This window comes from Cetorhinus maximus, chromosome 1, assembly GCF_964194155.1.
Source record: "Cetorhinus maximus chromosome 1, sCetMax3.hap1.1, whole genome shotgun sequence".
In the NCBI taxonomy this organism is placed as follows: Eukaryota; Metazoa; Chordata; class Chondrichthyes; order Lamniformes; family Cetorhinidae; genus Cetorhinus; species Cetorhinus maximus.
Genome location: NC_135879.1, coordinates 40,507,658 through 40,522,120, shown reverse-complemented (window position 1 = coordinate 40,522,120; position 14,463 = coordinate 40,507,658). Strand labels below are relative to the sequence as shown.

Here is a 14,463-nt window from a genome sequence, read left to right as displayed (position 1 = left end):
CCGCTCACAAATCGGTATTCCATTTTGGAGGCTGATGAGGGCACTGGTTCCTCCAGGGAGTGCAGACAGAGCCAAGCTTCTGGCACCACAAGCTTGGACAGGAGGGGAGGAAGGGAGGAAGAGCAATAGTAATAGAGGATTCTATAGTCAGGGGAACAGAAAGGCGCTACTGTGGCCGTCAACGTGACTCCAGGATGGTATGTTGCCTCCCTGGTGCCAGGGTCCAGGATGTCACTGAACAGCTGCAGGGCATCCTGAAGGGGGAGGGTGATAAGGCAGAGGTCATGGTACATGTTGGTACCAATGACATAGGTAGAAAGAGGGATGAGCTCTTGCATCAAGAATTCAGGGAGTTAGGCAGTAGACTAAAAAGCAAGACCTCTCAGGTTGTAATCTCTGGATTACTCCCAGTGCCACGTGCTAGCGAGCTCAGAAATAAGAGAATAGCACAGATGAATACGTGGCTTAAGAGTTGGTGCAGGAGGGAGAGTTTTAGATCCCTGGATCACTGGGGCCGTTTCTGGGGAAGGTGGGACCTGTACAAGCGGAATGGTTTACATCTGAACCAGAGTGGGACTAACATCCTTGCGGGCGGGTTTGCTAGTGCTGTTGGGAGGAGTTTAAACTAATTTGGCAGGGGGAGGGGACACAGAATGTTAGCAGAATAGGGACACTTCGTATTACAGTAAAACAATCAAGTCAGAGGGAGTACAGCTGCATTAAGTTTCAAGGGAGTAAGGCAAGGCTGGATGGCCTCTACCTTAATGCTAGGAGTATTACAGGTAAAATGGATGAGTTAAGGGTAAGGATTAACACGTGGAATTGTGATATAGTAGCCATCACTGAGATGTGGTTGAGGGAGGGGCAGGATTGGCAGCTCAACATTCCGGGATATAGAATCTTCAGGCGAGACAGGGGAGGGGGTATAAGAGGAGGAGGTATTGCATTAATAGTTAAGAAGTCAGTTACTGCAGTAAGGAGAGATGATATCTTGGAGGGGGCATCGAATGAAGCTTTGTGGGTAGAGCTTAGGAATAAAAAAGGGGCAGCCACATTGTTAGGTGTTTATTATAGACCCCCAGATAGTCAGCGGAAAATCGAGGAGCAAATATGTGCACAATTTGCGGAGGTGTGTAAAAACAATAACAATAGGGTAATTATATTAGGTGATTTCAACTTTCCCACATTAATTGGGATAGACATAGTGTTAAGGGCTTGGATGGAGTGGATTTCTTGAAATGTGTACAGGAGAACTTTTTAGGTCAATATGTAGAGGGTCCAACAAGGGACGGCGCAGTGCTGGACCTAATTCTGGGGAATGAAGCCGGACAGGTGGCTGAGGTGGTGGTGGGGGAGCATTTTAGTGATAGTGACCATAACATGGTACAGTTTAAGTTTGTTATGGACAAAGAAATAGACAAGTTGCAAAAAAATGTTTTGGATTGGGGGAGAGTGGATTTTATTAAAATAAGGCAGGATCTGGCCAAGGTAGACTGGGAACAGCTACTTGTGGGGAAATCTACAGAGGAGCAGTGGGAGGCATTCAAAAAGGAAATGGGGAGGGTACAGGCTCAACATGTTCCCTTTAGGGTGATAGGAAGGAGTAACAAGCCCAGAGAACCATGGATGACCAGAGATAGTCAGGTTACGATGAGAAGGAAGAGAGAGGCTTTTAGCAGGTACAAGGGAAGCAAATCAGCGGAGGCATTAGTGGAGTACAGAAAGTGCAGGGTGGAGCTTAAGAAAGCAATTAGGAGAGCAAGGAGGGGATAAGAGAAAGCTCTGGCTGGCAAAAGTAGGGAAAATCCCAAGATATTCTATAAGTATATCAATGGGAAGAGGATAACCAGGGAAAGAGTAGGGCCCATAAGGGATCAAGGGGTCAATCAGAGGACATCGCTAGAGTGTTGAATGAATACTTCACATCCGTCTTCACCCAAGAGAATGAGGATGAAGGTATTGAACTCGGGGAGAGAGACTGCGAGGTTCTTAAGCAAATTGATATAGGGAACGACAAAGTATTGGGAGGTGTTAGCAGGCTTAAAAGTGGACAAAGCTCCAGGTTCAGATGATTTGTGTCCTAGACTGCTGAAGGAGGCAAGGGAGAAGATCGCAGGGGCTCTGACCCAAATTTTTAATTCCTTTCTGGTCACGGGAGAGGTGCCAGAGGACTGGAGAACAGCTAATGTGGTTCCGCTATTTAAGAAGGGTTGTAGAGATAAGCCAGGGAACTACAGGCCAGTGAGTCTCACGTCAGTGGTAGGGAAACTATTGGAGAAAATTCTGAAGGAGAGAATCTATCTCCACTTAGAGAGGCAAGGTTTGATCAGGGATAGTCAGCATGGCTTTGTCAGAGGGAGGTCATGCCTAACAAATTTGATTGAATTTTTTGAGGAGGTGACCAGGTGTGTAGATGAGGGTAGTGCAGTTGATGTAGTTTATATGGATTTCAGCAAAGCCTTTGACAAGGTCCCACATGGGACACTTATAAAGAAGGCACATGGGATACAGGGTAATTTGATAAGGTGGATTCAAAATTGGCTTAGTTGTAGGATACAGAGGGTGATTACAGAAGGATACTTTAGTGACTGGAAGCCAGTGTCCAGTGTCGTACCACAGGGATCTGTGCTCGGTCCCATATTATTTGTCATTTATATAAACGACATAGATGACTATGTGGGGGGTAGGATTAGTAAGTTTGCGGATGACACAAAGATTGGCTGGGGGGTTAATAGTGAGGTTGAGTGTCTTGGGCTACAGGAAAATATAGACAGGATGGTCAAATGGGCAGATAAGTGGCAGATGGAATTTAACCCTGAAAAGTGTGAGGTGATACACTTTGGAAGGAGTAATTTGACAAGGAAGTATTTAATGAACGGCATGACACTAGGAAGTTCTGAGGAACAAAGGGACCTTGGCGTGTGTGTCCATAGATCTCTGAAGGCGGAGGGACATGTTAGTGGGGTGGTGAAAAAGGCAAATGGGACCCTTGCCTTGATCAACTGAGGCATAGATTATAAAAGTAGGGAGGTCATGTTGGAGTTGCATAGAACCTTGGTGAGGCCACAGCTGGAGTACTGTGTGCAGTTCTGGTCGCCACATTATAGGAAGGATGTGGTTGCACTGGAGGGGGTGCAGAGGAGATTCATCAGGATGTTGCCTGGGATGAAACATTTAAGTTATGAAAAGAGGTTGGATAGACTTGGGTTGTTTTTGTTGGAGCAGAGAAGACTGAGGGGCGACTTGATCGAGGTGTACAAGATTATGAGGGGCATGGACAGGTTGGATAGGGAGCAGCTGTTCCCCTTAGTTGAAGAGTCAGTCACAAGGGGGCATAAGTTCAAGGTGAGGGGCAGGAGGTTTAGGGGGGGGATGTGAGGAAAAACTTTTTTACCCAGAGGGTGGTGACGGTCTGGAATGCACTGCCTGGGAGGCTGGTGGAGGCAGGCTGCCTCACATCCTTTAAAAAGTACCTGGATGAGCACTTGGCACGTCATAACATTCAAGGCTATGGGCCAAGTGCTGGTAAATGGGATTAGGTAGGTAGGTCAGGTGTTTCTCACATGTTGGTGCAGACTCGATGGGCCGAATGGCCTCTTCTGCACTCTGTGATTAATGAACATCAAAGTCTCTTTGGATCTCTGTGGTTTCTAGCTTTTCACCATTTAGAAAGTACCTGTTCTATCCTTTTTAGTGGATGACCTCACAATTGCCTTCATTTGTCAGTTCACTTAATCCTATTACTTACTCTTTCCTATCTTGTTGGTCCCAACATGGATCACTAAGACTGAATCCTCCCCATCCCTCTCCAATATTCATTCAAGATGGTTTGAGATGTCACTCACCCCGACACCAGATAGGCAACATACCTGGGACTGTTGATTCTACTTAAAAAGGATGCTCTTTGAGCCTCAAAATTATTGAATCTACTGCAAATACCACATGACGTTTCCCCACCTCTTCTTCTAGTCTCTTGCTCTAAGGTGTCATGTTCCACACTCTGACTGTCCTTCTGACAGTCTTTATTCTTATCCTCACAGATAAGAAGAACATTGATCTGACCTGCAGACACCAACCCAGTCCTGAACCTGGGCCATGCCTATGACTGATATGACTAGGTATGACTGATGTCTGGAGCCAACTGTCTAAGTACTTCTCTCCCTCCCTTACGTGCTGGAGTGTCTCAACATTGTTAGCCAAGAGATTCAAGGCCAAGACACTGAATGCAGGTGTGTTCATTCAGAACACTTTTGTTGTCCACAGGCTCCACGTACTGCACTCCAGATACACAACCTGCTCTGCCATATCTTAGTCTAGATTATTTATAATATTCATATCTACTTGTTAGTTTCTAAGTTATTTTTCCACAAAGCTGACCACCATCTTCCCTTGGGATGGGCAATATACACAGATCTTGCCATTGATACTCACATTCCATGAATAAATAAAAGAAAAAAAATTGCATTAAGCACTACAATACTGGACAAAAAATGTTAAATACTTATCAGGTCATGATTAAATTAAATACCATAAGTATTGGAAGCATACAGCAGCATCTCCTTCCCCTCAGCAACAAATTCCCAACTTTTGTATCCCATTTTGGATGCATTCCTTTTATTGTCAATCTGTGTGACCATTCTTCTGGAGGACTCACTAAAGAACAACAACTTATATTTATTTAGTGCCTTTAATGTAATGAAATGTCCAAAGGTGCTTCATTGCAACATTATAAAACAAAGTATGAACCAAGGAGATATCAGGTCAATGATCAAAGGTTAGATTTTGAGGAGGAAAGCAAGGTAGAGAGAGGAGAGGTGTAGGGAGGATATTCCAGAGCTTGGGGCCTAGGCAACTGAAGGCACAGCCACCAAAGGTGGAGCATTATAATTGATAATGCACAAGAAGCCAAAATTAGAGGAGCACAGAGTGTTGTGGGCTGGATGAGACTACAGAGATTGGGAGGGGCGAGGTCATGGAGGGATTTAAAAACAAGGATGAAAATTTTAAAATTATGTTGTTTGACTGGGAGCCAATGTACGTCAGCAAGCACAGGGATGATAGGGGAACGGGACTTTCTGCGTGTTAAGGTACAGGTAGCAGAGTTTTGAATGACCTCAAGTAACTCAACAGGTAAAAGACATTATTGCAAGTACCTTATATTCGTGAGAACAGAAGCTATTAATGATTCAATAATTTGGAAATTGATTTAGAAAATAATTCAATTAGGTGGAAATTGCCAGATGATATAGAAAGGTCATCTCTGTCAGGCTCATGGAAAGGTGCGAGATATTCAAAAAGATGAGTGAAACAAATTCAAGATGAAGGGGAGCAAAGTGGAGTGTTTCCTGAGCAAAATACTATGGATGTTGGAAACGTAAAATAAAAACTGCAGCACTGTCAGCATCTGTGAAGAACAAAAACAGAGTAACGTTTCAGTTTGATGACTTTCCATTAGCTCTGAGGAAACGTTGATCCTGATTCTCTCCCCATAGATACTTCCAGATCTGCTGAGTATTTCCAGCATTTTTGCTTTTATTTTGGGAAATTTTCCTGATTGGGTGAGTTTTCATATTACTTTATCAAAAATAGTTTTTTCTAACTAATGACTGCACTATCTTTACCAATTCATAGTACCTTTAGTTCCAATCTGGTGGTATTTGCTTGGCATCGATAAGTAGCCAGAAGAAAATTACCATTCTGTTGAGATAAAACAAAATAAAGAACAACTTGTGAAGGTTGTACAGACATATATGAAAAAGTACATCATGCAATACCTGGTTATACTTTTAAACAACTAGACTGTAAGTTAGTTTCCAGGATTGCTCAACATACTTGGTAAAGAAGCCATGGAAAATAGGGATGCAACAATGACTGAGAGCTGATGCACAAACACTCACTGGCGTGGAGTGGAAGGCCCCAACATTTCCCACATCCGGCAACTCTGAGACATGCAAATAGGGACCATGAGCCCTCTTTGCAGTTAAATGGATGTTCTGCCTGGGAAGTACTTCATGCCTTCTAGCTGCTGAACAAAAGGGTCAATGGCTTAAGACCTGGCAGTAGAATGTCAACTGAACTTATTTAGAAACAGCCTAATACTTAACATCAAGTTTTCACTTTCCATATTTCCAAATCCACAGTAAACTCGAACAGTGATGTAAGTACAATAGCAATATTTCTGTGAAGTCTTCAAAGTTCAGCATTTTTCATTGATCAACTTTAACCATCTTACATAACCTCATATTAAGGAACTGGCTCTGGAGAATGCTTGTTCTTTACTTACAACCATAGGAGTTTCCAGCACAGAAGGAGGCTACTTGGCCTATCGTTTCTGTGCTAACTCCATGCTACAGTAATGTAAAGCTAATTCCACTGACCTTTTTCTCCTCACAGCCAAGCATATTACCTCTGCTTCAAACATTTGTCAGTTTCCCCTGAATAGATACCATGCTCTCTGCCTCAAAGACCGGATGTTGGAGCAACCCATGCCCCAACAACCATCTGTGAAAACAAGTGTTTATTAATCTTTATCCTCACTCACTAATTGATAATTAACAAGCCTTGCTATTGAACCCATAACTAGAATAAATAGTCTTTGTCCAAACACTCTGTAGAGACTTTTTATAATTTTAAAAGCCTTTGTTAAATCTCCTCAACCTTCTCTACTCTGGTGGAAATACCACCAGTGTCTCATGTCCATCCTCAAAGCTGTACTTTCCCATCTCTGGCATAATCCTGAAGATATGCTTTAAAGATCTCTGTGGCTTTTATATCCTTTCTATAATGGAGTCTAAAATCGCACAGGTCTGAAAATTCCTCTGAACAACCCCAGCTGTAACTTCGCTGGAAGTGCAGTGTAAGCGTGGTTTCCACAACACTTCAAATGGATTTATGACAGAGAAACAGGGGAGCAACTCCAAGAAAATTATAAGCCAAAGCACTCTAAGTGTGGACTAACCAATGTTTTGTATTAATTTATCATTACTTTCTTACTCTACTATTCCATGTACTCATTTTTAAATAACTTAAAATGCTATTGGCCCTTTTTATTACTTTATCTGGCATTTGCACTCATAAGGAATTATACACTTGAACCTCTGTGCTATCCACACAGTTCAGTGTCTTTCCAGGCAATATTTTTGGATGTCCGGATCACAATCCAGACTTGGGTTGCTATATGGGCCCTACTGTTACCAGATGGCATGTGAATACACCTATTTTTATTCAGTGTACTTGCCTCACACTCCTTTGTAAGACTTGTGATGAAGAAACATCGGGTCTAGCAGTCCCATCCCTTAGCCATGCTGCCATTTGTGCCTTTGTAAATAATCGCGTTACTTGTTTCCCGCCAAATAAACAACCTCACACTGATCCATGGTAAATTGCATCTGTCAACCATCATCCATTCCACATACCTATGTTATCCTGAAGCATGTTTGCCAAACCCCTTACTTGCATGTCGTCAGCAAATTTTTAGGTTTATCTCAACTTATGGATTCAAAGAATTTTCCTCCAACTGTCATTAGACTGTCTGTAGTTAAATGGTGTACTTTCTTTTCCTTCTTGAAAAAAGTCATTATCTGTTAGTCTAACAGCATAATTTGCATATTGAAGGAGGGTTGTGAAATTGTGACCAGGCTGTTAATGTTTTTCCTCTTTCCTTTTTTCAATAGTCTACGAATCATGCCATCAGGGCATGGTGACTCATTCACCCTCAATTCTGATAACTTTAATCAGAATCAATTTACAGATAATGTCCCAGACTCCACTATCACCATCCCTGGATATGTCCTGTCCCACGGGCAGGACAGACCCAGTAGAGGTGGCAGCACAGTGGTATACAGTCGGGAGGGAGTTGCCCTGGGAGTCCTCAACATCGACTCCGGACCCCATGAAGTCTCATGGCATCAGGTCAAACATGGGCAAGGAAACCTCCTGCTGATTACCATGTACCGCCCTCCCTCAGCTGATGAATCAGTGCTCCTCCATATTGAACATCACTTGGAGGAAGCACCAAGGGTGGCAAGGGTGCAGAATGTACTCTGGGTGGGGGACTTCAATGTCCTTCACCAAGACTGGCTCGGTTGCACCACTACTGACCAAGCTGGCCGAGTCCTAAATGACACAGCTGCAAGACTGGGTCTGCAGCAGGTGATGAGGGAACCAACAAGAGAGAAAAACATACTTGACTTCATCCTCATCAACCTGCCTCCTGCAGATGCATCTGTCCATGACAGTATCGGTAGGAGTGACCACCACACAGTCATTGTGGAGACTAAGTCCCGCCTTCACATTGAGGATGCCCTCCATCGTGTTGAGTGGCACTACCACCGTGCTAAATGGGATAGATTTCGAACAGATGTAGCAACTCAAGACTGGGCATCCATGAGGCGCTGTGGGCCGTCAGCAGCAGCAGAATTGTACTCGAACACAATCTGTAACTTCAGGGCTCGGCATATCCCCGACTCTACCATTACCATCAAGCCAGGGGATCAACCATGGTTCAATGAAGAGTGCAGGAGGGAGTGCCAGGAGCAGCATCAGGCATTCCTAAAAATGAGGTGTCGACCTGGTAAAGCTATAACACAGGACTACTTGTGTGCCAAACAGCATAAGCAATAAATGATAGAACTAAGCGATCCTACAAACAACAGATCAGTTCTAAGCTCTGAAGTCCTGCCACATCCAGTGGTGAATGGTGGTGGGCAACTCACTGGAGAAGGAGGCTCCACAAATATCCCTATCCTCAGGAGGAGTCCAGCACAGCAGTGCAAAAGATAAAGCTGAAGCACGTGAGTGGATGATCCATCTCGGCCTCCTCCGAAGGTCCCCAGCATCACAGATGTCAGTCTTCAACCAATTTGATTCACTCCATGTGATATCAAGAAATGGCTGAAGGCACTGGATACTGCAAAGGTCATGGGCCCTGACAATATTCTGGCAATAGTACTGAAGACCTGTGCTCCAGAACTTGCTGCGCCCCTAGCCAAGCTGTTTCTGTACAGCTACAACACTGGCATCTACCCGGCTACATGGAAAATTGCACAGGTATGTCCTGTACATAAAAAGCAGGACAAATCCAACCTGGCCAATTACCGCCCCATCAGTCTACTCTCCCATCATCAGTAAAGTAATGGGAAGGGTCATCAACAGTGCTATCAAGCAGCACTTGCTTAGCAATAACCTGCTCACTGATGCCCAGTTTGGGTTCCGCCAGGGCCACTCAGCTCCTGACCTCATTACAGCCTTGGTTCAAACATGGACAAAAGAGCTGAACTCCCAAGGTGAGGTGAGAGCAACTGCCCTAGACATCAAAGCAGCATTTGACCGAATGTGGCATTAAGGAGCCCTAGCAAAATTGAAGTCAACGGGAATCAGAGGGAAACTCTCCACTGGTTGGAGTCATACCTAGCACAAAGGAAGATGGTTGTGATTGTTGGAGTTCAAGTCATCTCAGCTCCAGGACATCACTGAAGGAGTTCCTCAGGGTAGTGTCCTAGGCCCAACCATCTTCAGCTGCTTCATCAATGACCTTCCTTTCATCATAAGGTCAGAAGTGGGGATGTTCGCTGATGATTGCACAATGTTCAACACCATTCGCGACTCCTCAGATACTGAAGTAGTCCATGTCCAAATGCAGCAAGACTTGGACAATATCCAGAATTGGGCTGACAAGTGGCAAGTAACATTAATGCCACACAAGTGCCAGGAAATGACCATCTCCAACAAGAGAGAATTTAACCATCACCCCATGACATTCAATGGCATTATCATCACTGAATACCCCACTATCAACATCCTGGGAGGGGTTACCATTGACCAGAAATTGAACTGGACTAGCCATATAAATACTGTGGCTACAAAAGCAGGTCAAAGGCTAGGTATCCTGCAGCGAGCAACTCACTTCCTGACTCCCCAAAGCCTGACCACCATCTACAAGGCACAAATCAGTAGTGATGGAATACTCTCCACTTGCCTGGATGAGTGCAGCTTCAACAACACTCAAGAAGCTTACCATCCAGGGCAAAGCAGCCTGCTGGATTGGCACCCCACCCCCAACATTCATTCCCTCCACCATCAATGCACAGTGGCAGCAATGTGTACCATCTACAAGATGCATTGCAGGAACTCGCTAAGGCTCCTTAGACAGCACCTTTCAAACCCACGACCGCTGCCATCTAAAAGGACAAGTGCAGCAGACACATGGGAACACCTCCACCTGGAAATTCCCCTCCAAGCCACTCACCATCCTGACTTGGAAACATATTGCTGTTCCTTCACTGTCGCTGGTCAAAATCCTGGAACTCCCTCCCTAACAGCACTGTGGGTGTACCTACACCACATGGACTGCAGTGGTTCAAGAAGGCAACTCACCACCACCTTCCCAAGGGCAATTATGCATGGGCAATAAATGAAGGCCGAGCCAGTGACGCCCACATCACATGAAAGAATAAAAAAAATTCACAGCTATGCTTCAGCTTTGACAAAGCTGCCCAAACCATGAATGGAGTCAGATAAAGGGGTTTCTGTGGAATTTGTGCTTTTAAGACTATCATGAGCTTAGATTCTGCAAGAGTGTGCTATTTAGGTCACAACTGTATCTGGGGGACTCGGATGAAGCAGAGATACCGTTGCAGGTGCCTCAAGGGCCAAATTCATTGAGTGAGAAAAGTGAGAGATCCTGCATTCCAGAGGCAGAGTTGGATGGACTGCAAGATTGCACAGGATGCCATATTTGCGTAAGGAATTATACAAATGCTTGTAATCTCAACAGGTAGTCCTTGTTGTAACTGCTATTCCACATGTGAATTTATAGTTCACACCAACCGTAAAGTGCCTGTGAATAAATGTTTCACTTACATGGATTCTGATTTGCGTTAAGGTAAAAGCTACAAAAAGTGGGATCTTGGTGGTCATTGAGTAAATTTGGTTATTTTGGTTTAGCTCCCCCCACAAGGAATTGTAATGCTGCATTGTGCCTGTTATTTCTCAATTGTTCTACTGCCACATTAGTTACGCATTTCATATCCCAGAACTACAATCAACCAATGATTTGTAAAAAAATGATTTTCAAATATAAATTGCTTTAACTTTCATAGCGCCACAGTTGATTAAATGTGAACATTACTTGGGAGGGAGGAGAGAAAGATTTAAATGTAAAGTATTCCACATACATCAGCAATTAACATCTCTCCTGACATGAGGAGAACTGAGACTTTGGATTGATTCAGCACATCCTTGCAGAAATGCAGCATTTTGGATCTGACAATAAGCACACAAAGGACTGAATTTTCCTCTCCTGATGCTGAATAAACCCAAGTCAAGAGGTCCAAATGGGAGGCGTGTGGGGTCGCGATTTTACACTTATTAGGCCATTACCACTGCCCGCCATTTTCCCCAGGACTGGAAATGTGGTAGTTTGCAACCCAATATAGTGACGTGGGTTCATTATTTAAATGTCTGTTTCAAATACAATTTTCCCTTGGGTTGCTATTTTTGTGGAGGTGGGTGGGTTCCTGAAAGCTGTGGGAACAATGCCAGGTAAGTCAGTTGGTGAACTTTGGGGGAAGACTGCTGTGGAGGATTGAACCTATTAACAGTTAAGTTTAAAAGCTCTTCCCAGCTTCAACTGTCATAATTAGACACGGATTGAAAAGTTAAATATGTTACATTAAGTTTTGGTTGGCCATCGACTCACTGAACATTGTTTCACTTTAACATCATTAATAAAATAGTGTAGATATATAGGGCAGATGTGGTGTTGTAGTAACATCACTAGACTAGTAATCCAGAGACCCACGCTAATGCTTTGGGGATATGGGTTTGAATCCCATAATGGCAGCAGTTAATAAATCTGGAATATAAAGCTAGTCTATCATCGATGGTCGCAAAAGCTCATCTGATTCACTAACGTCCTTTAGGGAAGGAAATCTGCCATCCTTACCTGGTCTGGCCTACATATGGCTCCAGACCCAAAGCAATGTGTTTGACTCTTAACTGCCCCTGAAATGACCTGGGTCAGTTCAAGGGCAATTAGGGATGGACAATGCCCACATCCCACGAAAGAAATTTAACATTGCCAGATTCACTTTAACGTCGTTTGCAAAAGGCTTCCTCTTCTGTTGCCTGCCTGCTCACAGGACCTTTCCTGCAGTGTTTCTGCCCAGTCCCTCTTCCTCCCACTGTTTGCCTTGCCAAATCCCCCCTTGCCTCCTGGCCATGGCGATTTCCCCCTCCTCCCCCGACTTGCTGACACAACCCTGCTGACTCCTCCCTGCCCCCCTTGCCAAACCCCCCCCACTTTGCCTCCCAGCCTTGCCAACTCCACCCCCCACCCCCCCAACCCTTGCCGACTCCCCCCTTTGCCTCCCAACCTTGCCGACTTCCCACCTCCCCTCCACTTTCCCCCTTGCCTCTGTCTTACCGGAGTCATGAGGTCTGCTCTTCAGTGGCTCCCAACTTTTGCTCCTGGCTTCATTCCCAAACTCGCATTAAGACCTGGGTAGTTGGTCAGTGCAGGTAATCAGGACTTCAGCTGCTAACTGCACTGACTCCTACCACTAGATGGAGCCTGGTCAATCTAAAAGTACTGTGTATTGAGGTCAGAACTGTAATTTTAAAAAATAATTTAATTTGTATATTGTATTTCTTTCATATTAGGGATGCATTTTATTTTGCAAGTTATTTCAGCTAGGAATGAACAGTGCTGCACATCTATGGTACAGTATTTCAACTTGTACATTGGACATTTCTCACCCTGAGAAAACAAAGGAACCTAACTCTGGCTTTAACATTGATTCCTATGGGAACCCATGATCATTTAAGGTCATGATTTTCAGGAATGCAACCACAACTTTAAGTGAGGACTTACTGTATTAATCCAGTAATTGGTCACTCGTCCTTAAAAAGGTTAAGAGACCATTAATTTGACCAGCACTGTGTAAGGCTTCAGATGCATTACGGAGTATTTTATCCAAGGGATAAAGTCTTCTTCTGCATTCAACTGTATGGAGAATTATGTATCAATGTACATAGAGGACCTTGTGGCTTGATTGATTTAACTGATTTAATATCCTGACATCTGCTGAGCTTTTGAAGCACTCTTCCAGTATCTACTAGGTACAGTATCAATGAGTCATAATAACACTGGCAAGTCATTGAAATTAAAAAAAACTGCTTTCAAAATCCTCTACAGAAAAATTGGCCCTCTCATAAGCTCATAAAAACACAGGCATTCGTTCTCCCATTGAAAAATGCTTCAATCCACTTATCTCCTAATCTTGTCCAAATAAACAACCAGGCATTTAAAAACTGCTTCAAAGATAAACTTATTACAAGCTCATCAAACTGTCAATAAAACAAAGCTAGCAGTCCTTTCATAGCCGTGTAACAATTCTCCACTGGGATGAATCCATTAGTCTTGTAGCTCAGACATGCATTAATAATGAGATTATATCTTGCAACTGTATCAACAAAACAGGCTGAACAGGTGGCCAGATATCTATTCTACCAGGTGGCCTCATTATGAAGGCCTGGCTGAGCTCCAAGACTCAATAATAGATTCAACCCCATGGGGACTGCTTCCACAGCTCCAAAGGGGATTGCTAGATTTGTTTAATTAACAGTTTTATGAGCTTGTAATAAGTTCATCTTTCTTTGAAGTGGTTTTCTCAGCGCCTGTTTGTTTATTTGGCCAAGATTAGGAGATAAGTGGATTAAAGTATTTTTCACTAGGACTACAAATCCCTGCATTTGATTGACTGTTTTATAAAGGTTTTAAGAGGGGCAATTTTTTCAAGGGGATTTTGGAAGGCTGACTGAAATGCTCATGAAATAAAAAAAACAGACTTGCCAATGTTATTATTGTGGCTCATGAGTTCTGTACCACGTGGATACTGAGTGAGTGTGCATGGGAGATATGTCAGGGGGGGCATGGGAGATTGAGGGGAAAATAGGGGGTGGGTGGGTTGTGGCAAGGGCTAGAGGGCCTAACAACCATTAATAGAACAGGGCCGATATCCCAGTAAATGGAGACAGGCCTTCTAACCTGCCAGCCTCAGCATCCGTCACTTCTGATGCTGCCTCAAGCCTGCCTCGGGAGGCAGCAGTCCATTTCCAGCCTGCACCCAACTCTTGGAGACCAAAATTCTAGGTGAATGGGCTGACTTTCTGAAATCAGGAATACAACATTGGGAAATGGCCCAGCTCATACTTCCCAAAGCGAAGATGAATATTTAACCCAAAGTGTCACTTAGTAGTGATCAACGGTGTCCTCTGTAGAATCAGCAGCAGTCAACATCTTTCCTAGATGCTAAATCTGATCAGTCAGCAAATGATGATATTCAGAATGCTGTGTATTGAGCCAAATTCACTACTTAGTCAGGAATTGGATTTGTGATCAAAATATGAAAACCACCAGTTGGTTCCTTGAAAAGTCCCAATTTCTAGCAGGAAACCATTCAG

General features: G+C 43.8%; 1 protein-coding gene across 2 annotated transcripts in view; it reads right to left on the bottom strand.

The window, feature by feature from the left end:
• The window catches only part of bbs7 (Bardet-Biedl syndrome 7), a 66,045-nt gene that overhangs the window by 11,646 nt on the left and 39,936 nt on the right, over positions 1-14,463 (bottom strand). For both annotated transcript variants that reach the window (XM_078540065.1, XM_078540075.1), the window contains one exon: positions 5,635-5,697. In XM_078540065.1, coding sequence (XP_078396191.1) covers positions 5,635-5,697 — 63 coding nt within the window. The remainder of the gene's footprint in view (positions 1-5,634; positions 5,698-14,463) is intronic.